Source organism: Centroberyx affinis, unplaced genomic scaffold, assembly GCF_046629955.1.
Source record: "Centroberyx affinis isolate AG114_WGS23_722 - 3 ecotype Tasmania unplaced genomic scaffold, CSIRO-AGI_Caff_v1 ptg004125l_1, whole genome shotgun sequence".
Classification (NCBI taxonomy): domain Eukaryota; kingdom Metazoa; phylum Chordata; class Actinopteri; order Beryciformes; family Berycidae; genus Centroberyx; species Centroberyx affinis.
Genome location: NW_027281899.1, coordinates 58,706 through 80,269, shown reverse-complemented (window position 1 = coordinate 80,269; position 21,564 = coordinate 58,706). Strand labels below are relative to the sequence as shown.

General features: G+C 41.1%; 3 protein-coding genes across 3 annotated transcripts; all 3 read left to right on the top strand.

Annotated features, from left to right (window-relative positions):
* Positions 1-77: 77 nt before the first annotated feature.
* Positions 78-8,134, top strand: rundc1 (RUN domain containing 1). The gene is made up of 5 exons (XM_071542567.1): positions 78-986; positions 2,912-3,070; positions 4,199-4,397; positions 4,503-4,595; positions 4,868-8,134. The coding sequence occupies exons 1-5, from the start codon at positions 585-587 to the stop codon at positions 5,728-5,730; spliced, it is 1,716 nt and encodes a 571-aa protein (XP_071398668.1). The 5' UTR covers positions 78-584; the 3' UTR covers positions 5,731-8,134.
* A 311-nt stretch (positions 8,135-8,445) lies between these two features.
* On the top strand, positions 8,446-12,208 carry rpl27 (ribosomal protein L27). The gene is made up of 5 exons (XM_071542566.1): positions 8,446-8,512; positions 9,087-9,169; positions 9,512-9,681; positions 11,409-11,519; positions 12,118-12,208. The coding sequence occupies exons 2-5, from the start codon at positions 9,089-9,091 to the stop codon at positions 12,164-12,166; spliced, it is 411 nt and encodes a 136-aa protein (XP_071398667.1). The 5' UTR covers positions 8,446-8,512; positions 9,087-9,088; the 3' UTR covers positions 12,167-12,208.
* A 1,023-nt stretch (positions 12,209-13,231) lies between these two features.
* Positions 13,232-21,437, top strand: ifi35 (interferon-induced protein 35). The gene is made up of 10 exons (XM_071542568.1): positions 13,232-13,286; positions 13,620-13,649; positions 14,322-14,402; positions 15,544-15,702; positions 16,683-16,799; positions 16,927-17,071; positions 17,712-17,821; positions 18,742-18,925; positions 19,334-19,446; positions 20,525-21,437. Exons 2-10 carry the CDS (start codon positions 13,635-13,637, stop codon positions 20,735-20,737), a joined length of 1,137 nt encoding a protein of 378 aa, XP_071398669.1. The 5' UTR covers positions 13,232-13,286; positions 13,620-13,634; the 3' UTR covers positions 20,738-21,437.
* Positions 21,438-21,564: the final 127 nt, after the last annotated feature.

Genomic DNA, 21,564 nt, shown 5'->3' with positions numbered 1-21,564 from the left:
TAAGTGATGAAACGAAGTCACAGGTAGCAGAATATGGGATTCTTAACATTGCAAGAAATGGTGAGAACAACGTAAGTATTATATTATTGTGAGAACCCAAAGACCAAAACGCCCCTTCCCCTCGCTTCCGGGTTGGACCCCTACCTATTACCTTGACGTCACTTTGTTTGGGTCTTGTTTTACGTCAGGGTTTTTCGGGTTGTTACGTTGACGTTGCATTGTTTGGGGAGCCTCCCCCTTTTTGAGCAGTGTCAAGTTAACCAGAACAAAAAATACAACTTCTGATTAACCCTTTCAAAATAAAACCCATATCGACAAACATGCGTTGGAACCCCCAATCTTCTAATAGTGACGCTTTTATTTTGAAGACAGACGCGTATTACTTCCGGTCTTATTCTGGCAAGCTTGATACAGCTCTCTGTTTGACGTATGAATCATCCTTCCCAAGATGGCGATACACCTGTTTCATCGGTGCTAATCCTTGTTATTGTCTGCGCAACATAAGTACTGGAAACAGGTGAAATTGTGCGATAATAACCTGGCCGGGTTTATTTACGAGCTGGCGTAAACACCGTCGTTCAAAAATGTCTACAGAGGAATTGTCAACCTCGGACAGCGAAGGTGCCTTCGCCGGCGCCGGGGAGCGATGGGCACCCGTGGGTGCTGTCGCCAGTCCCGAGGATGAGAGCGAGAGCGGGAGCGGGAGCGCTGCCCAGCCGAGGCAGAGGGGCTCGTCCTCCGCCGCCGCCGATGAAGACATGGCCGCCAGGATGAGGAAGCTGGAAGAGGAGCAGGACTTGCTGAACTCCTCGCTGCTCGCGCTCACGTCCCACTTCGCCCAGGTGCAGTTCCGACTGAAGCAGGTCGTTCACGCCCAGAGCGAGGAGAAGGAGAGGATGCTGGCGGACCTGGAGGAGTTCGCCTTCAAGGGCTGCCCGCATGTGGTGGGCTGCAGGGCGCAGGACGCACAGCAGCTGGAGAACTCGGTGAGTCTGCTGGGGATGGGGAAGAGGGGAGACTCGGCATGAAATAAAGCCTCTATGATCCTTCACACCTTTGCCACTGAAACACTCTGGTTGTCCATCTTTACATCTCAAATGACAGTGAAGTATCATCCTCAGAAACGTTTCCCTGAAATGCCAGGCAGAACCAAGATGCAGTTATTCCTGTTCTTCTGCCGTGTCCTGCCACATTACAGCTTGATCTAGATTTAGCACTACAGTTATAGCTGCTGCCCCGCTTCCTTCAGTGGTCACAGACGCCTGACTGACTTTGCCAGGCCGCCTGCCAACCGAGGGGAAGAAGGTCTAATGATCCACCTTAGGGAAGAGAATAAGCTTCGTGGCTGCAGTGGCTTCACCCTTCTGATGGCCTGGTGTCATCAGGCCATCAGTCAGCATCAGCCCGACAGCTGACGATGCCCATTGAGACATTAATTAACACTCATACACACAACACACACATTCATAATTGGACCCACTAGACAGATACTTGTGTATACTCTAGAGCTGCAACAATTAATCGATTAGTTGTCAACTATTAAATGAATCGCCAACTATTTTGATAATCGATTAATCGGTTTGAGTAATTTTTTAAGAAAAATAAGTCAAAATTCTCTGATTCCAGCTTCTTAAATGTGAACATTTTCTGGTTTCTTTACTCCTCTATGACAGTAAACTGAATATCTTTGGGTTGTGGACAAAACAAGACATTTGAGGACGTCATCTTGGGCTTTGGGAAACACTGATTGACATTTTTCACCATTTTCTGACCTTTTATAGACCAAACAGCTAATCGATTAATCGACAGATGAATTGACAATGAAAATAATCGTTAGTTGCAGCCCTAGTATACTCTCACATGAACAGATCTGAATGTACACACACACACACACACACACACACACACACACACACACACACACACACACACACACACACACACACACACACACACACATAGTGAAGCTGTTAAACCCCGCTCACAGGAAATGAAATTATCCAGCTGGGTGGCTGCAAGGTTTTTTGATTAAAGCGTTTACCGCGCTTGTTGCGTCACACTCCCCTCTGTTTTGTTCCCTGAGATCTCTTATCTCCGGGGGGAAAATGGTGCTAACTGACACAAGTGGGTGAGTCACAGCCCAGGCTCAATGAACATGCCTCCAGCAGATCAGTATCTGTTTAGTAACAGCCTCTGTGTGCACAGCGACGTTAAAGCAAACCACTTTGTCCCTGCCATTGTTTACTCCCTGCCTCTTTTCCATTTAGCCTGAACTGAGATTAGACCTACGCCTGGTTGTGTGATCACATGATATGTTTACTAATATTTCACTTAAGCTCTTTTTTTTAAAATCTTATTTCTTCCTTGTCCCATGCTTTACTTGTAGGGCGACCTGGTGAGTAGATGTCTCTGCAAGTTATTAGTTTGTGTATTGTTGTGTAAATGTCGTGATACTTGTGGTATTTACTTGTGATCTGTCTGATAAAAGGAGATAAACTGCTTTATAAACCTAATCCCACCCATCCTGCCAAAGCATAAGTGCAACAAACAAGCAAACAAACATGTAGACAAATCATAAATGGTAATTATACCAAAGTGATAATTACATATAGGAAAAACATACAGGAACATAATAGTCTGTGTGTGGCAAGTAGCTTCATATTGTGCTGCCAGGCTAGATATGTCAGATAGTGGATATTTTATTGTGCCACTCGCTGTTAAATGTTCAAACTCATTGTATTTTGTAGTAATTTTTGGAGAGATCTCTGCTCGTACACCTGTATATGTGTCACAGTGTAGGCTCAGGTGTGGCAGCTGCGTCTGTTTCTGTTTCTGTTTCTGTATATAGGCTGCGGTGTCTCGGTCTGTAGAAGTGAAACCGTTGTGTCTGTGACTTTGTTTGCCCTGTCAGAGCGAGAGGGAGAAGAGGGAGCGCCTGGAGGCTCAGAGGGAGAAGCAGAAGGATCTTATTTTCCAGCTGAAGACCCAGCTGGACGACCTGGAGCGCTTCGCCTACCAGGAGGGCAGCTACGACTCCCTGCCCCAGTCCGTCGTGATGGAGAGACAGAAGGTGGGAACTAGGGATGCTACAGGTTGTCTGATCAACCTCTGATCCATTTTATTTATTTAGTTTGCCCCCTCCGATCCATTCAATGCAAACTGACATAAAAAGTATTTGCTGTAAACAAGTGTCGTCCACCTCTTACTACAGTTTGAAAGCAGCTGGGTAGCAGTGATGTCTGCAGCCTGGATTTACTTTAAACTGGAGACAAAAAGAAGTCAGACAGCTAAGCGTAATGTTTGCAAGTGTTTCGATGGGTGGCAGCAGCAGAGCTAGTTACAATACTACTAATTGAATCAGGCACTTGAAGAAACACCATTTGAAGAAGTACAAGGAGTTCTTACAGATAATAGCTCTGCACCCAAGCAGCAAACATTAGAGGATGCACTGAAAAAAACAGAATCAGAATCAGAAATACTTTATTGATCCCCGAGGGGAAATTGGGTTACGTTGCAGTTGCTCACATTCTAGAAGAGAAATATATATAAGCATAGAGAAATTATATGAAAAGTAGAAATAAGAAAATAAGAAATATGTAAAATATGTGCATTATACTACAATATACACCAATAATAATAATAATATAGAAATAAGAGAAATAAGAATTATGTGCATCATACTACAATATATATGACAGTGTAAATAAGTTAATAATTAAATAATTATTGCACAGTTGAATTATTGCACAAAATTATTACTAGATAACAGATACATTACCCCATGACAGTGAAAAAGCTAAAAGAAAAGGATTATTGAGTTTATTGCAGTGGATGACCGGCCCCCCTTGGTGGTGGAAAGCATGTCACTGCTGAGTTTGACTACAACAATATCGGACCGGTACTCGGTATCAGCTGATACTCAATATTCACCTAGTGGGAACCCAAACAATAGTCCACTTTCTTTAAAAAAAACTTTTACAGGCTGATCTTAAATGTTAAACTGTCACGAAATGTCTGTATGTTTAGGTAAAATTCATAGTGTGTACAGAATGTGGTGTTATTTACCCGTTTCAGGTGTAACAAGTCACACATCTCAGTTCTTGTTGATAGCTCAAAAATGCTCGAGGCTTTGCAGTGTGACAGTATACAGCCTACAATGACTTTAACCTTTATCCTTTATCTGCCTTTCATTTCTCAGGTCATCATCGATGAGCTGATTAAAAAGCTGGATGTGAACCTGAACGAGGACATCGGGAACTTGACGCCGGAGGAGCTGAGGCAGAGAGTAGATGCTGCCATCGCTCAGATCGTCAACCCAGCCAGGGTCAAAGAGCAGCTGGTGGACCAGCTCAAAACCCAGATCAGGGACCTGGAGATGTTCATCAACTTCATCCAGGGTACGCAGGAGCCTTTCAGTTGCTGTTAAAGTGGTTGTGAATTTCCTTTTTCATTTCAATGCCTGCTGACTCGTCGTCTCATACTGGTCTAATGATATCCAACAGATGAGGTGGGGAACCCTCTTCTGTCTGATGGACACAGCCAGCAGCCTCAGGCAGCGGGAACCAACGCCAGAGCTCCAGGAGTGAAGAAGAAAGGTCAGTCAGCTTATATCAAGCCGTAACTGCAGTTAACATGTGATGTTCATGCACTATTATTTTATGGTTTTATATTTATTTATATTACCTTTCTTGTATTATTTGTATTACCTTTCCTGTTCTTCCTTGGCATTGTTCCGCCACTTGCTGCTGCGGCACCTGAGTTTCCCCCAGAATAAAGTGCAATCTAATCTTATCTGATGTTCGTTATAATTGGCTGTCCAGTGTAAGAAAATGTCTATATTCTGATGGTTGTCCTCTCGTCACCTCAGTGGACCCGGAGCAGGCCCAGAAGATGCGAGAGACGGGCTTGCAGCTGATCCAGAAGGCCCTCGCTGTGCTGCAGATCTTTGCCGTGAGCCAGTTCGGCTGCGCGGCGGGCCATGTTCCCCAGAGCATGTGGCCCCAGGGGGAGGCCGGCCAGGACTACGGCCCGCTGCTGCAGCACCTGGAGGCAGCTGTGGACAAGGTGCGAGTGCAGGCGTCCTGCAGGCAGCCCTCCCTCGAGCACGTCGTCAACTACACCAGTAACGCGGCCCTGGGGCCCCGAGACGAGCTGACGACGTCCGTGAGGAGGGAGCTGGCCATGGCCCTCAGAGACCTGCTGGCCCACGGCCTCTTCTCCCCCTCTCAGGCCATGAGCCTGGTGCTGGCGCCCATCTCCTGCCTGCTGCCTTACAGACAAAGCCCACAGACCATGCACCCCTGGGAGCTCTTTGTCAAGTACTACCACTCCAAAAACGGGAAGGCCTTTGTGGAGTCTCCGGCCCGCCAGCTGTCACAGTCCTTCAGCCTGCCTGTGGGGGGCGGCCCGGTGACCATCACTCCCAAACAGTCGCTGCTCTGGGCCATTCACACCGTGCTGAAGGAGCACGGGCGCTACAAGCGAGGAGCGGACTCGGAGTTCAAGGCGCTGGTGTGCATGGCGCTGAACGAGCAGCGGCTGGTGTCCTGGCTCAACCTGCTGTGTAAGTCGGGGACTCTGATTCACCCGCACTACCAGCCCTGGAGCTACATGGCCCAGACCGGCTTCGAAGGAGCGCTGCGGATCCTGGGCCGCATCAGCCACCTCAAATTCAACCTCCCAGTGGACCTGGCTGTTAGACAGCTCAAGAACATCAAAGATGCTTTCTGAGAACGGACCAAAGAGGCAGCAAATCATGCATCCGTCAACAGGACAGAGCAGAGAAACATTAGTCTTGAATCTTGAAGTCTTTTATTGCCTATACTGCTCACATGTGGCATTCAGGACTGAAAGCATGACTTTGAGCTTCAAGTATTGCACCTTTGGTTGTGCCGCCCTCACCCCACCTCTTAAAAAAGGTCAATCAACTAAAACAAAGTGCAAGTATCTAATGTCTGCAGTACATGCATGGATGATTCTAATGTATGTTGTGTGAGTCGGCTTCACGTATCTCCATGGTCTGCATATTTAGCATAACCCAATCATTTTAAGATGCCAAAATGTCTAGATGACATAGCTACTTGTACTGTTAACATGCCTTAGAACAGAGATTGAGATTAACTCATCTTTAGTAAAGCCTTTCTGACCTTTGTGACCTGTGCTTATCGTACCATGCCCCTATGTACATGATGTTGCCCTGACCTATGCAACAAATGTTGTGGGAGAGGATTGGTTTTTACAGTAGTAAGTACTGTAATGATCAGTTCAGTTAGACATTCCCTATACTGTCCAGAGGGTTAGGACCGACAGAAGCAGTTCTCCACATAGTAAGCAAGAGCCTGTGACTTTATTCTGGTGCTTGTGTTGGTCCATTGTTGACGGAGAAAGGTCCAGCGACTTCTATCATGGAATGAGTTTGTTTTTGTGGAAAGTCGGGCTTCGCATTTGTAGCAATTTGGTCGACCGTAAAGCTAAACGTTGCACTCAGGTCAAATTGAGACAGAGCCATCTTACGGTTCAAGGTACATTGGGGAAAATGTAAAGAAGAAAAGTGTAGTGTAACGTTGCCTAAGTGGATTACAAATATGCAGCTGTCAACCCCTGGCGAGTGATGCTTCTCCCTCGACTCCATCTTGAATCTCTAAAGCTTTTATCAGTTCTTGCACATTGTGTATCAGGGGTGTGGAAAACGTTTAGACCCTGTATCAACTGCTGCTTTTTTCCTATTCCAGATGTAGTTAAAATTGAATGATAACGATATTGTATGATAAGAATTTATTCCATTATGTCATTGCTTTGTACTTAATTATCCAGTATAATTGTAGGATGTAAAATGTTTAGTTTCTTTTCCTCGTTTTCTTTTTCAAAGATGAGCAAGTGAAATGTTTTTATCTTCTTGTGACCGTCGAGTCACAACTAGTGTATCCTGAAATACTGAATGTACAACAAACCATAGATGCTGTTAAACTGACATTTGTTGAACCTATGTCACATAAGGTTTGCTCATATCTGCTGTATGTTTCCCCACTATTTTCCATGTGTTACAGGATGTAGACTACAGTGTTACCTGTGAACTGGACCTGCCAATCATTCCTCGGACCACATGTATCAAACTTGTGAGAGTAGAAGTGCTGATAAAGGATCAATGAACAGGTTTCCTCAGCAGCGGTGGAAAGAACTAGAATGTCCTACTCAAGTAGAAGTATTGTTACTCTGCTGATATTTTACTTAAGTAGAAGTACTGGTGTAAAAACCTACGTAAGTAAAAGCAAAAAGTTGCTAATTTGAAATGCACTCAGTAAAAGTTACTGAGTTACCTTTTTAGAAAAGAGAACGTCGTTAGCTGTGATTTTTCACATGTGCTTCTAAAAAGACGAGAGGAGAGTTCAAACTCGAATCTTTTAATTGGCACAAATTGGAAATTACAAAATAAAGTGTACAAACAAAGTAAAGCCAGAATACATTTCTCTTCTTTGCTGACTGACCGTTCACTGCAAATGGCTCTGAGTTTACGACCAGTCTGTTGCTTATGGAGAGCCACAAAATGTGTCCTTTGTAATGGTGATTTAATATGTATCAAAGTACAATAGTTCAATAAAAAAGTACTTCAGTAAAAGTACAATTACTGACAGTACTAAAATTAGTAAATGTAATGAGTTACTTCCACCACTGGTCCTCAGTATGCATCACCTGAAATGAAAAACTGACGCTGTATCAGCACAGTTCGAGACACATTTTATCTTGTTTATGCTTTGTTACTGTGTTAATTGAGAAATTATGTTCTGTTTCTGCTTGTGTGTGTGTGTAGTAAATATAATAATGCACTCTTTATTTTTACATTTTCTTTGTGTTTTTATTCCACTGTTGTGAAATATGGAAAGACACGTTTATTTATTGGACAGCATGTTTTTTGCTCAGTCTTAATGCTGAAGTTGATTGTCCTAATTATTTGAGCATTTCAGAACACTATCTGAAAGTAGCTGGTGTACTGTAGTTATTCCATCTGGGGACAGTAGACACACACACACACAGGCTCATTTAAATTGTATTATTTATGTTGTTTTTATTTTAGCAGAAATAAACATATTGGGAATTTATTGGGAAAAAATTGGAAATGTCCTGTTTCTTTTCCGAATTTTAAATAAAGCGAGTGATGTTCATTGACGTGCATACCGCTGTTGCTACCGTATAACTGTAAACAAATTAAACATTCAATTAATTATTAAATTAAACATTAAATTAATGTTGTACGACCCATAGACTATAAAAAAAAAAAGATGATGCGAGTCTCCGTCATTTCAGTATTTTAAAAACATTTTTATAAAAATCGGTTGAAGAACAGTTTTTGTGGTGAAATGATTATGTGTGTAATAAAAACCAACGAGAAACAATAAAAAGCCAGAAGCTAGCGCAGAACATAAACCCGGAAGTGACGTCTGTTGGTGCGGTGTGAAAGGTCACAGAAACCCTTTCAACTTCCTTTCCTGCTAGCGGTGGCCGTAGAACAGCACCAGTGAGTGAAATTTCCCTTGGAACAATCTTCAATCATCGGTCCAAATCCAACCATTTATATAGTTTTTATTCTACCACATCTCCGACAAACAACCCTAAGGCTCAGATGTGTCCGTTATTTCCATGTATTTTATGTTCACAGTGGTTAAAAATGAACAATATTGCAGGGCTTCGTCTCTGTGGCGTTTGTTCCAACATGGCAGCTTCCTTGATGTGGACGCGCCGTGTCGGATAGAATAGGCACTTTAATGCCATGCTGTTATGTATAGTTTGTGTAGTAAGAGATTTAATTTCATTACTGATCAATACTTGGTGTAGCAGCTCCCTTGGCGTGTGTTAAAAGTAAGCTTGAGACCAGTTTTATCCATTGAAACGGGCTGAACGCCATTCTCAAATGCTAGGCTAACGCTAGCTTAGCTGGCAAGCCTGGCAGACTGTGACAGCAACGAAAACCTGAAGACTGAAGATAGTTTCTCACATGTTCGCGTTTACTTTGTCCGGTCAATATCAGTGCTTCTTAACGGCTAAATGTTTTAAGGTTACACATTAACTTAACTGCCTTTTCTTCCTGCCAGAAATGGGCAAGTTCATGAAACCTGGGAAGGTGGTGATGGTCCTTGCTGGACGCTACGCTGGGCGCAAAGCCGTTATCGTCAAGGTAAAGCATTGTTGTAGATGGAGGATATCTAACTGTATAAGATACTAAATGATGGATGTCTGTGCTTTAATGACACATTACTTACTAACTTACAGAGAATCTATTGTCTTTATCCTCGTTGACTGTTTGCATGGGGGACTAATAATCCACTGATATGTAATTGGTGTTATTTAAAATGTTCTGACATCTGAACACCTTAACAAATAAATTAACTTTGTTGATCAAATCGAAACGTCAAGGATTCAATGCAGCAGCATGACTACTTCTCAGTGACTCTTGATGTAGATGGTCTACAGTATGTGAACCTTATACATATCGTCTCTGTTGTGTGTCTCTCTGCAGAACATTGACGATGGCACCGCCGACCGCCCCTACAGCCACGCTCTGGTCTCAGGCATCGACCGCTACCCCCGTAAGGTGACCACAACCATGGGCAAGAAGAAGATTGCCAAGAGGTCCAAGATCAAGGCCTTTGTGAAGGTGTACAACTACAACCACCTCATGCCCACCAGGTCAGTGCCAAGTGTTCAGGTTTAACGTGGCTTGATTGGTCAGCAGTTTGAGCACAGTCAGCACTACCATTGTTTTGTCCTTGTGCTGTTTCATCACTGATATAACTTACATGATCGATTCAGTAGCCATCGGTGAGTTAACAGACACATAACGTACTTCTGTGCTGTTGTGCAGCCAAAAATGTGTTGATTCAGTGTATAGGCTACAGACTGACTGATGTCATTTCCTTTCGTTCTAAACTGCAGTCATTCTTACTCGTATTGCTTCGGTGGTTCCTATGGTGTACATTTGTTCAAATGACCCTCCAGTGATGTTGGTATTACTGTTACAGTAACAGTAAGGAAAGAATTCTAGTGACATTGTCTTGATAAACATTTGAATCAACAGTTCAAGTAAACGGGCAGGGAGAATATCACTAGTTCTTTCTGACCTATGAAGCAGAAACTAACTCGCATGTATAGTTATACCTGTCTTAGGGCTGGGCGATATGGTTGAAATCAGTATCATGGTAATCATAAGGATTTTTCTCGATCACTATATATCACAATCTAGTTCATGTATGCAAAATCACGTTAAATAATCAAATTAATGTTCATCTCATTGAACCGAATGGTGATGTTAGGTGTGATGTCAAACAAAACAGAAATATTCAAATAATATTCCTACCATACCTCATTTTATCAGAGTTTTTAAGTAAAATTTGCTTGTCGTCATCAATTCAGACAGCAGAAATGTGTCACGATATCAAAATATCTTCATGTCATCACGATATGATTCCACTGAAAGATGATAAATGATAATATTGAATTATCGCCCAGCCCTAACCTGTCTTACCTGGAGCTGTTTGAGCAGATGATAGATTAAGGTTTGAATGTTCAAATGAGGTTTATATTATAGTAATGCAATCAAACCTATTCTGCAAAATTTCTTCTGTGTGTATGTACATTTATGTGACATTACAGATTTGGGTTGCAGGATGAACTTCTCTTTATCTGGCTTTGGGAGCCCGTAGTGAATATTAAGACTGAACTGAGGGAGTAATGTATAGCAAACTACCAGCTGGGTGTCAGTGCTCAGTGGTCTTGGTGGTATAGTCTAGACATGGGACATGACTTCAATTTTAACGTCAAATTTGATGGATGTTGATGTGTTATTACAGGTCGCTGAAGTAATGTGATTTGTTGATCAAGCAAATTAGATGACAAGCTTGGTGTGAAAATGTAAATTTGGTGAATTTTCCTGGGCCAGTGGATGTGATGTTCAAGCCATGTCATAAATTAAACGATTACATCGGGGTAGAAATGAATGTTGACTTGTGTAAGACTTGTGCCAGAAAGATTTTGGAGAGGGTTACATCGCCTATTGACTTAAATATGTTGCCTGTTGAAGACGCCAGTCCTATCAGTTATAGAAGAAGACTAGATTATATCAGGCTGCTCACTTCAGTTTCTCTTTATGTAGCAGGTTGTGAATCGCCATTAGTCACTGAAGTGTTTAAAGGGGACAATACACTTTTAAGCTTTTAGAAGCAGGCTTGTTGATCAGATTCCCACAATTGGTAATCCTGGACCAGGTGAGAGAATGTGGCGAAAGTGATAAAGTAACGCTCAGCTTCCTCAAATGCCACCAAAGTGCCCTCAAGCAAGGCACTGGATAAATAAAGGTGTTAAAGTCCTCTTGAAACTGTAGTGTCGTTACCAACCTTGCTCTTTGTCTGTCCGCTCAGATACTCTGTGGACATTCCTCTGGACAAAACCGTTGTCAACAAGGACGTCTTCAGGGATCCTGCTCTGAAGCGCAAAGCCAGGCGGGAGGCCAAGATCAAGTTTGAGGAGAGGTGAGTCTTCCAGTCATACTAGTTATTCTGCTGAAAGATCTGTGTCATGGTTTGAGATTTTGTTAAAGGCATCGACTTCACCGGTTAAGCCTCGTGGTCAAATAGTTTGAAAGTGAGGTTTGAACGGACATCTGAAATGACCAGTTCACTGTTTAAGGCATACCAAATGTGTGCATATCCTTATTGGACATCAAAAGGTCATTCAAAAGTTGATATTTCACTTGTATTTTAGTTGTGACTTTTACTTGTGACTCTAATTTTGAAATTCTCTGGAAAAAAAATACTTAACGTGTAGAAACTCCTGCAGTGTGAACCCTGATTTTGTCATTAATGCGTATTGTTTTTGGAGAGTTCTTGTGCCTGTTGGCTATCAATAATGAGACTGAACAGCCTACGAATTGCTTCAGCAGTCAATATATATGGTTGTTTATGAACTCGCTGTGTGCTCAAAATTAAAGCTTAGCAGGTTTCCATTAAAGCACCAACTTGTATTATCACAACTGTAACAGATTTCACCGTCCAGGAGTATTTCAGTCATCGGTTTTGTTGAAGTGTTTGTGTAGAAAATGTTCTGAGATCTTGTTTCTTCTGTCCGCAGGTACAAGACAGGCAAGAACAAATGGTTCTTCCAGAAGCTCAGATTCTAGACTCCTTGGTTTCACAAATAAATGTTTAAAAAATGGATCAAATGACTGCTGTCTTTTTATTGACGTTTTGCCATGTGTTGAATTTGGTTTGAAGAAAAGGTTTGTGTGAATAAAAATGAGTTTATTGTATTGGCAGTTCACTTGTTAATGTCCTTCATGAGTTTTGTGTAGTGAGCTGTACTGTTACGACCCACTGACAGTTTCCCCAGTCTGGAGAAGCTGATGCATCTGGGATAATGGAGGACATGCAATGGGATTAGTGACCTGATTACAAAACTTCTAACCAAGTTCAATCAACCATAATTAGTTATTGTGAGAACTCACCATTGGGGAAAGACTAGTTCAGTGTTTTTGAAGGGAATAAGTAATGGTTAATCCCCGTTGTGGAGCCCTTGAACTTCAACTGCTGAAGATTTTGGAGACAAAAGTAACAAGGTAGTTACACAGTTTTGGAGAAATATTTGGTTAGAATTAATGATTTGTGGTGTAATCTGACATTAAATAATGAATGTACCATTACCAACCCTTTGACAAAACCACATATCCTGGTGGCCCCAACTGATTTTTTTTGTAAATGTTTTTCATTAAATGTTGGTGTCTGGACATGAACAGTGCAGGGGTGGTGATGTTATCAATCAGCAACATTTAAAGGCTGACAATACCAGAATAATCTGCTTGTTTCTGTGAAAGGTAAATAAAAAAAAAAAGGTAAAAATGTTGGAATGGCAAAGTTTTGTATCAAAACTTGAATCATAATTTGCGCTTTAGGATGGAAATGTTTGTAATTTAAGAAATGGGAAATCCGTCTTGTTGATTTTGGTCGCTGGTAATATGACAAAGTGGACATTGTACCAAAAGTATTGTTTTTGGTGGCTGTTTTAGTTTAGAACCAAGCAGCAAAGAGCCAAAGTAGCCTTTTCCCCACTCGTGTTTACCACTTTGTTGGGTCGTCCACGTGTGCCCAAATCATAGATCCCATATTTCCGACGGTACCTGAAGGCAGCATTAAACCCGGTTTGACGCCCCCTGCTGGAGAAAACTCAGATCTCCTGTAGGTTCATATTCGAGAAAAAGAAACTGAAAGAGAATGTGATTACAGCGCACAGATCGTCGACAGGAGGTAAGTTCATACCTCACTGTTTTTATTCATAAAACCGATAATAATCATAATAATCAAACCCTTTTATATAATACCAGTGGTGTAGCTTCTAGGGTTTTAATTCTAAGAAGTACTGGGGAGTGATGAGACTTATCTGAGTAAAATAAGACTGTTTGAAACTGGGTTGTTGATTTCAAAGCAGGGCCTAGATCTTTAATTATTGAATCAGCTGTACTGTGTGTTTTTTCCTGTCTGACACCCAATCTTTGTTGTTCCATCTGCATCAGCATGTTTTGTAATATTGATTGAGAGAAACACATTAAATAGCTACAACGCCTTTGTCAACTTTTCCAGATTGCAGTGTCAGCCATGTCGTCAGATGAGGTGAGACGGACATGACAGTTGTTTACTTCTTAATATCCAGTGTTGTTGTGGTGGTAAATAAAGATATGGTCCAAACTACCTCGATGAAAAACGTCTAAAGTATTCCTATAATATTCCTTTCTGGTCTCATTGTGTGTCTGTGATACTCAATAGTGAGTTTATAGTGACTATAGTGAGTATAGTACAGTGAGTATCTTACTTTATGGTATTTTAATCTCCTATGGCATCTCTATAATATTGCTATACGGTCTTATAGTGTGTCTGTGATACTCTATAGTGAGGTTATAGTGACTTTATCTAATGGTTTGTTTGTTTTGTATCTCCTATGGCATCATTATAATATTCCTGTAGGATATTATAGATATAATTCATAGATTTCTTTGATATTCTTATAGTATCCTTCTAAAATGTATTTAAGAATTCTTCTTTTTCATAAGGTTATGAACTACAGTTGATGATCAACACATCATCTTAAAAATGCCTTATTGTTATTTAACTTTATTATTACACTGTATACTATGAATTTAGATCATACAGGTTGATGTTAGTTGGAGAAAGCAGGTAAACAGACAAATAAAAGTGTGGGTAGGCGGAGCTCAGGTGTATTTATCCTCCACCACTTTCCTGTTAGAGAGGCAGTTAAGTGATAAAATGTCTGTGCTTGTCTTTCAGGATTTTTCTCTTATGATGGAACCTAAACCGCTGTGTGAGGAGAACCTGGAGGGAGTCAAAAAGATGATCATCAGCTGCCAGGTGGATGGAAAATCATGCTTTGTCTGAGAATTATTAATCTGGTTTAATGTAAAATAAGATTAAAGTTTAAAGATCCACAAGGGGGAATTAGGTCGTCGTAGCAGCAAAATAGTAATAGGATGCAGGGAAAAAAGAAAAAAAAAGTAAAACAAAACAGTAGAATATAAGCACACAGAATACAGTAATCACTGAAAACAATGAAGCAATAAAACAGAATGTAATGGTGTTAGTTAAATGTATGCAGGTGAGAATTTAATTAAATATATTGGCAGTTGTTACAGATACCAGCAGACACAACTGCTAACTCAAACATGGATTACAAAATCAGAAGTATGTTCTATATATAAATATGTATAAACATAATGTAATGGAATATTAAAACATCAGTATTTATACAGTAAGAAATAGTGGAACCGGTATGAAAATATCATTAATATCTGCAGAATATAACTGAAGAAGCGAGTATGTGAATTTACAGCGATCTACACGATGTGTAAATGTGCATCGTATTCACATCAACAGGCTCACACAAGGCCAAACATACAGTATGTGCAGAAAGTGTCATGTTGTGTAGAGAAACGTTATAAAAACTAAACACCTTATAAATATTATTAACTTTAAAGATGTAGATCGCTTATGTGCAGAATGTGCCATTTTGTGCACATTTTTGAAAGATACTGAATGGGAAATCCATTTACTATTTAATACTATTTACCTGACACACATGCACACACACACACACACACACACACACACAGTCTTACTTATGTCACTTTTGGGGTATTTACATAGACTTACATTCATTTCCTGGAGACTTACCCTAACCATAACCATAACCACTACTTGCCTAAACCTAACCCTTACCCTAACCTTTTTACCAATTGGGGACACGGCTTTTGTCCCCAATTGCACAAGCCGTCCCCAATCAACTGGTCTTAAGTCTGGTTTGTGTCCCTGAAAGTGACTTAAGTCATACCCACACACACACACACACACACACACACACACACACACACACACGCACACACAGGGAGGTCAGAGGTCAGGCTCAGCTGCAGAACGGAAACCTCTCATTCCAGAAATTGGAGCAGAACGATAATCAGGATTTCAGGAGGAATAAAAAAAATTTGTGTCTCCACAGATGCAGCACGACCAGCTGCTGAGGGAGCAGCAGGATCTGATTCAGTCCCGGGACGAACAGCGGGACCTGGCTCAGCAGTTTAAACAGCGCTCCGACCGGCTGCTCAAGTCTCTGGAGGAAGACCGGCACACCTACACCGAGAACGTCCAGTCTGAAAAGGTACGACTGACACAACAGAGTTATAACTGTTTGGTTCTAGTCATTGTAGCCACTAATCAGAGCCTGTAAATGTTAGGGATGGGACGACATGCTTATGTCACGATACAAAATCAATACGCAATATGTTAGGGTTCACGATTCGATACGATGTAATAAATAAAAGTTCAGTGACAACAAAGTCTGACTGTGCAGAGTTATGTTTATTTCTGAGACGCAAATCTTTCTAGAGATGCCATTGGCTCACTAGAATGTAAACAACAATTCAAAAATAAAAAGTGAAAATAATATAATTTCAATGGAGTTTGTGAAATTGTGATGGTCAAGCGTCTCATCTGTGATTACTACAGCAGAATAAAATAGAGCTAATATCACGATTCATTTTTCTGCTTCACGATACGTAGTGTCACATTTTTGTATTGCGATATACTGAATTTCAATATATTGTCCCATCCCTAGTAAATGTGGACAGACTATTAGATTTTAATACAACGGATCAGGTGAGGCTTACTGCACCGCCATGTTGGATTCGACTGATATGGGTTCTGAAGTCTGATACTGATACCGTTTTTGGATCGAAGCTGCCAGTAGCCGACATTCAGTATCTTTAACCCAAGAAATTACATCTACTCAGTGTTTCTCCCAGAATTTTACTCTCGTCAGGGTGGAAAAGCCTCTGAAACAGCATTCAGACCATCATGGGACGCTAAAACTCTCCATTGAAACCCAGGATGGTAATAGTAAAACTGGGTGTGGAATCTGAAAAAAATGTGTGAAAACTGATCACAAAGATTTCCCACATTAGAATCGGTTCAGGCTAAGGCCTTCCTCTAGACAACCAGTGTAATATTGATCAATTCTACAGTAAATATGTAATCAAACAGCATCCATATCCATCACATCAGAGGTGGACGACACTGACTGGACCAGATGTGGTTTTTCAATATCAGTCTTCCCTTGGTGTTTTTTTCCTCCCACTGTAGGAGAAGCTGGTCCAGCTGAAGCAGCAGGACGACCAGCTGAGGCGGGAGATCCAGAGGGCAGAAGCAGCCATGAGGGAGATGGAGGCCAACAACGACGACCTCAAAAAGCAGACTAGCGTACGTCTCCCGCCACACACACACACACACACACACACACACACACCCGGTACACACACACACACACACCAGGTATCTGTGGCGATTCGCGGCTCGTCCGGTAAACCTGTACGCTTCCATTCGGCAGGTGTCCGCCGCCGTGCCGGAGAAGCGGGTCGTGTTCATGGGGCTGACGGCCGGCACGTCCGACACGCAGCGGTTTGAGATGACGCTGCGTGTCGTCTATCCCATGGAGGGGGGGACCGCACTCATCACCTTTGAGGAGGAAATAGGTGAGGCGGTGGGTGTGGATGTGAGGTTTCACTCGTTCCCACATATTTCACATTTCATTCCACAGCTGGAGATCAGAGATGGGAGTTTTTTTTTACCAGGATGTAAAAGTTGAACTTTCCAGAAATTGAATAGGAGCTAAAAGGGATGGCAGCCAAATACTTCCATTCTATAAGTATCTATGTGTTTGTGTATCTTCAGGACAAATGACAGTGCCTTAGTATGTTAGACTGGTTATGTTGATTATTTTAAAGTCATGCTGAAATGAAAAATTACTTTTTTTTTGCCTATTAACTCATTCCAACTATCATATCATTCACCTGTTTGAAAATTTGTGCCAAAAAATATATACTTTCTTGCATTTTGATATTAAAATGTCATTACTTTTATGTCCTGGAAAACAGAAAATCTTCAGCGGCGACATCATCGTGTACCAGGAGGCGTAGATAGAAATGCCATCCAATAAAACCATCACAGATTTTTGCACAGTCCCGCCCCTCCGCCCCTCGCATCAAATAAAACTGCTTTTCCCTCTCTGATATGATGACTGATGACATCAGATTAAGGAAGCAGGATGCTCTCAAAATGCGGTTTCGCTGGGACTCTGAAGACCTGAATAACTCTGAGTCGCTCTGTCCTCAGTGGCCAGGAAGATCCTGAGCCTGACCACGCATGAGGTGAACCTGGGAGGAGAGTTCAGCATCACTGTGGAGGCCAAGCCGGTCCAGCTGATGATCCCCAGCCAGGTCGAGGTACAGCAAAGAAACACAAAACAGCCTTGTAACACCGCATTTTGTAATAACTCAACAAAATGTAATAAATTTTCACTTCATTATGTAATAAAACCCGCATTTTGTAATAATCTGCCGCATTTTGTAATACACAGCCTGAACGCAATATGTAATAAATTTCCCTGCATTTTGTAATAAATTATCACATATTGCGGTGGTTATTACAAAATACGGGAGTTGCACTTTTTCTTTTGATGAAAATGTAATAATATGGTGCATTATGTAATAACCAACCAAAATGGATGTCTTCATTCATAAAAATCGTTGTAACATTATAACAACAATGTTTATTTTATGCATTCTAGCATGAATCATACTGACTCAAAATTCATTTTAAAAAGATACTATTAGTTCAGTAGATTAGTAGTATCGTTCATTGGTCAAAACTACATTAAGTGTCACTGTATTCCTTAGCTTAATAGAAATTGTACTTGAGGGTTCATAGAATTTAAGTAATTAAGTGAAAAACAACCACAGCATATAGCCTAACAACACACTGATTTGCAGTAGATATAATATACAAACAGTTCAGTTTTAACTTGCAAAAATGACTTATCAAGTAGCCATGATAGAAAGAACCATAGATGGTTATTACATAATGCACTGGATTATTATATTTTGTAATAACCACTGCAATATGTAATAATTTATTACAAAATGCGGGGAAATTTATTACATATTGCGTTCAGGCTGTGTATTACAAAATGCAGCAGATTATTACAAAATGCGGGTGTTATTACTGTACATAATGAAGTGAAAATTTATTACATTTTGTCAAGTTATTACATAATTGTCACAAGCCTCCCTTGGTCCGACCGGCCCCAGTGTTTACCTCCTGTGAGTGACCTCTGTGTGTGTGCTCGTCTCTACTCGTCTCACAGATTGACACCCAGGTTTGCCCTCGGCGGATCTTAATCTCCAACCTGCCCAAGATGGACAGCGAGAGACTGCTGAACAAGCTGGAGATCCACTTCTCCAAGACGCCTCACGGGGGCGGGGAGGTGCAGGAGTGCGACCTGCTGCAGGACTCCGGCACCGTGGTCCTCACTTTTGTCCGCACAGACGGTGAGCGAACTCTGATCTGAGTAATCATTATCCATGTAAAGCTGAAATGAACAGCAGAGGCAGCAGGAGCTCATTTGTGGGGAAATGGAGGTGATTTTGGAGGTATGAATTGTTCAAACACATGGGACTGTGTAGGACAAAGTTTACCCAAAAGATGAAACATGCATGGACATATTTTGGAATACTTTGTACATTTGTTCCTGCAGATTAAGTGCTTGTAGTCGGATGCATCCAAAAGGAAATTCCAACAATTGCGCACAAGCAATAGATTTGTTTTTATTTTATTCTTTTTATGGACGTCCAGTGTGTCAGTCGGCACTGCAGTTCAGAAAAATTTGATTCTTGTATATTTTTGGGGGGTTTTTTTCGCTCTAAATCCCAGCTGATGCTATTCTTTCTACCAAACAGTTGCCAAAGGTTTGACAGAGATGCAGTACCATGATGTGGAATTTGAGAGAGGAAAGAAGAAGCACAGAGTGAAGGTGACGCCTTTCCTGAATGGAACGATCACAAACTTAAAGGTAAGCATTATGTCAGGAGGTGGGAGTAAAGGGAAACTCCCTCAGATCTTCTTACACTGTTAAATATCAACAATCTCTCATGTTCAATGCGTTCCAGGAGTTATTTTGTAATAAAGCGTTGTAATTTACTTTTTTGGTGAACCCATTTTCCCTCAACCTGCCTCGCCTACTTCTACTGAAGGCAGTTGAAGTGCCTCTTGTTTATTTAGCAGAGTTCAAGTGTTTTAAGGTGGATTTTTCCTTTAAGACAGGTGCAAAACCACACTGACATAAATACAATACATTACATTACATCAGCATAGAGCACAACGCCTGTATCTGTCACCCACCTGAAGCTCTCTGCCACCTGATCATCCCCCATGGTGTATACCCTGTCTACTGTTTTGTCTACTTTGTCATCTATTTCTTTGCATTTAATATCCCCCAATATTTTTGATTATTACCTCTGATTCATTGTTATTATTGATGATAATTTAATTATTCATTATTTTCTCCTTTTTCTTTCTGCACATGTTCAGTTGTAGGTTTGTAGGCATAATGTAGGGAAGAGGATTAGGGCCACGTGAACAATGTATTTGAGTTCTGAGATTAATCTCAGAATTCTGATAATAAAGTCAGAATTTAGAGTTTAAAGTCAGTTCTGAGTTCTGAGGTTAAATTCTGAGAATAATCTCAGAATTTTGACTTTAAACTCTAAATTCTGACTTTATTATCAGAATTCTGACTTTATTATCAAAATTCTGACTTTATTAATCTCAGAACTCAAATTTTTCACACGGCTTTAATCCCTTCCACACATATGTGTATATTTTGTGTCTATTTGTGTGTGTCCATTTATATGTATATTGCTTTGTATGTGTGTAATACATGTATGTTTATTTGCATAAAGTAAAAAAAAAAATAACATGGGTGCAAAACATTTGGGGATACTTTTGTGTTGGAAGTCAGTGCCTGCGGTCATTTTATTTAACCATTATTATAATTTAGTTAATGGCAAGAGTCAAATTTTCTTTTCAGTAATTCAGCACAAATGTGAGAATGTCAGTGTGTGTGTGTGTGTGTGTGTTCCCCCCGGCAGACGGAGCAGGTGGTGTGTCCTCGCACTGTGCTGCTGACGGGGATCCCCTCCATCATGGAGCAGGACAGCCTGCAGGACCTGCTGGAGATCCACTTCCAGAAGAGCAGCAGCGGCGGAGGGGAGGTGGACGCCTTCCTGTACAACCCACTGGGCCAGCAGGCCTCGGCCCTGTTCCAGGAGGACTGTCCCAGCCACAAAGGGGGGGCGCTGTAGACCCGCCTCTCCTCAACCAGGCCTTCTCCCATGCTGCTCAAAAAGCCCCTCAGGATCCGGGTCCGATGGTCTGCCAGAACTGTCTAGCTAATACTTATATTAGTCACATTAATAGTTATAGTTATATCTTATACACTTTCGGTGACATTTGTTGAGACTTTTATGATGGAAGTCAGTGCCTTCGGTCATTTTATTTAACTATTTAGTTAATGCCAAGAATCAAATTTTCTTTTTAGTAATTCAGCACAAATGTGAAAATTTCTGTATATTCATTCTGGAATTATAGATTTTTGGATAATGTTGGTTTTTGATTGGTCAAATTGCTGTTCGTCTTTATACAGAACATCTTAAAAAGCCATTTATTGATGTGGAAAGTAGCCTGAGTGTCACCTGAGTGTTTTCTGTTCAGCGCTCTAAAAACCACTGATACACTGATACATATTTACAGTGTAATGAAGGTGATACAATAAATTTCTAACCTCTATATTCTGCATATTAATAATTGATCTATTCATTCAGTAAGTATGTGAATCCTTAAAAAGCCGCTCCATCGGTATATAGGCAGCTACACATTGTTATTTTGCCTGTTTTAGCTCTACAGTCATGACTTTGGACAAGAAATGACGAAGACTATGATGTTCAAGTGCAGTTGATACAAAGAATGATTTTAAATTTTTTTCCCCGTAAAATCTAGATTGGTGCAAAACATGGCATTTTCAAATGAGGGAACCAGGAATTTAAAAGGTTTTAATTTGGCAAAACATATCCTCCCATTAAAATAGAAGAGTCTGATTATTAAAACCATCGTCATGTTATCATTTGACATC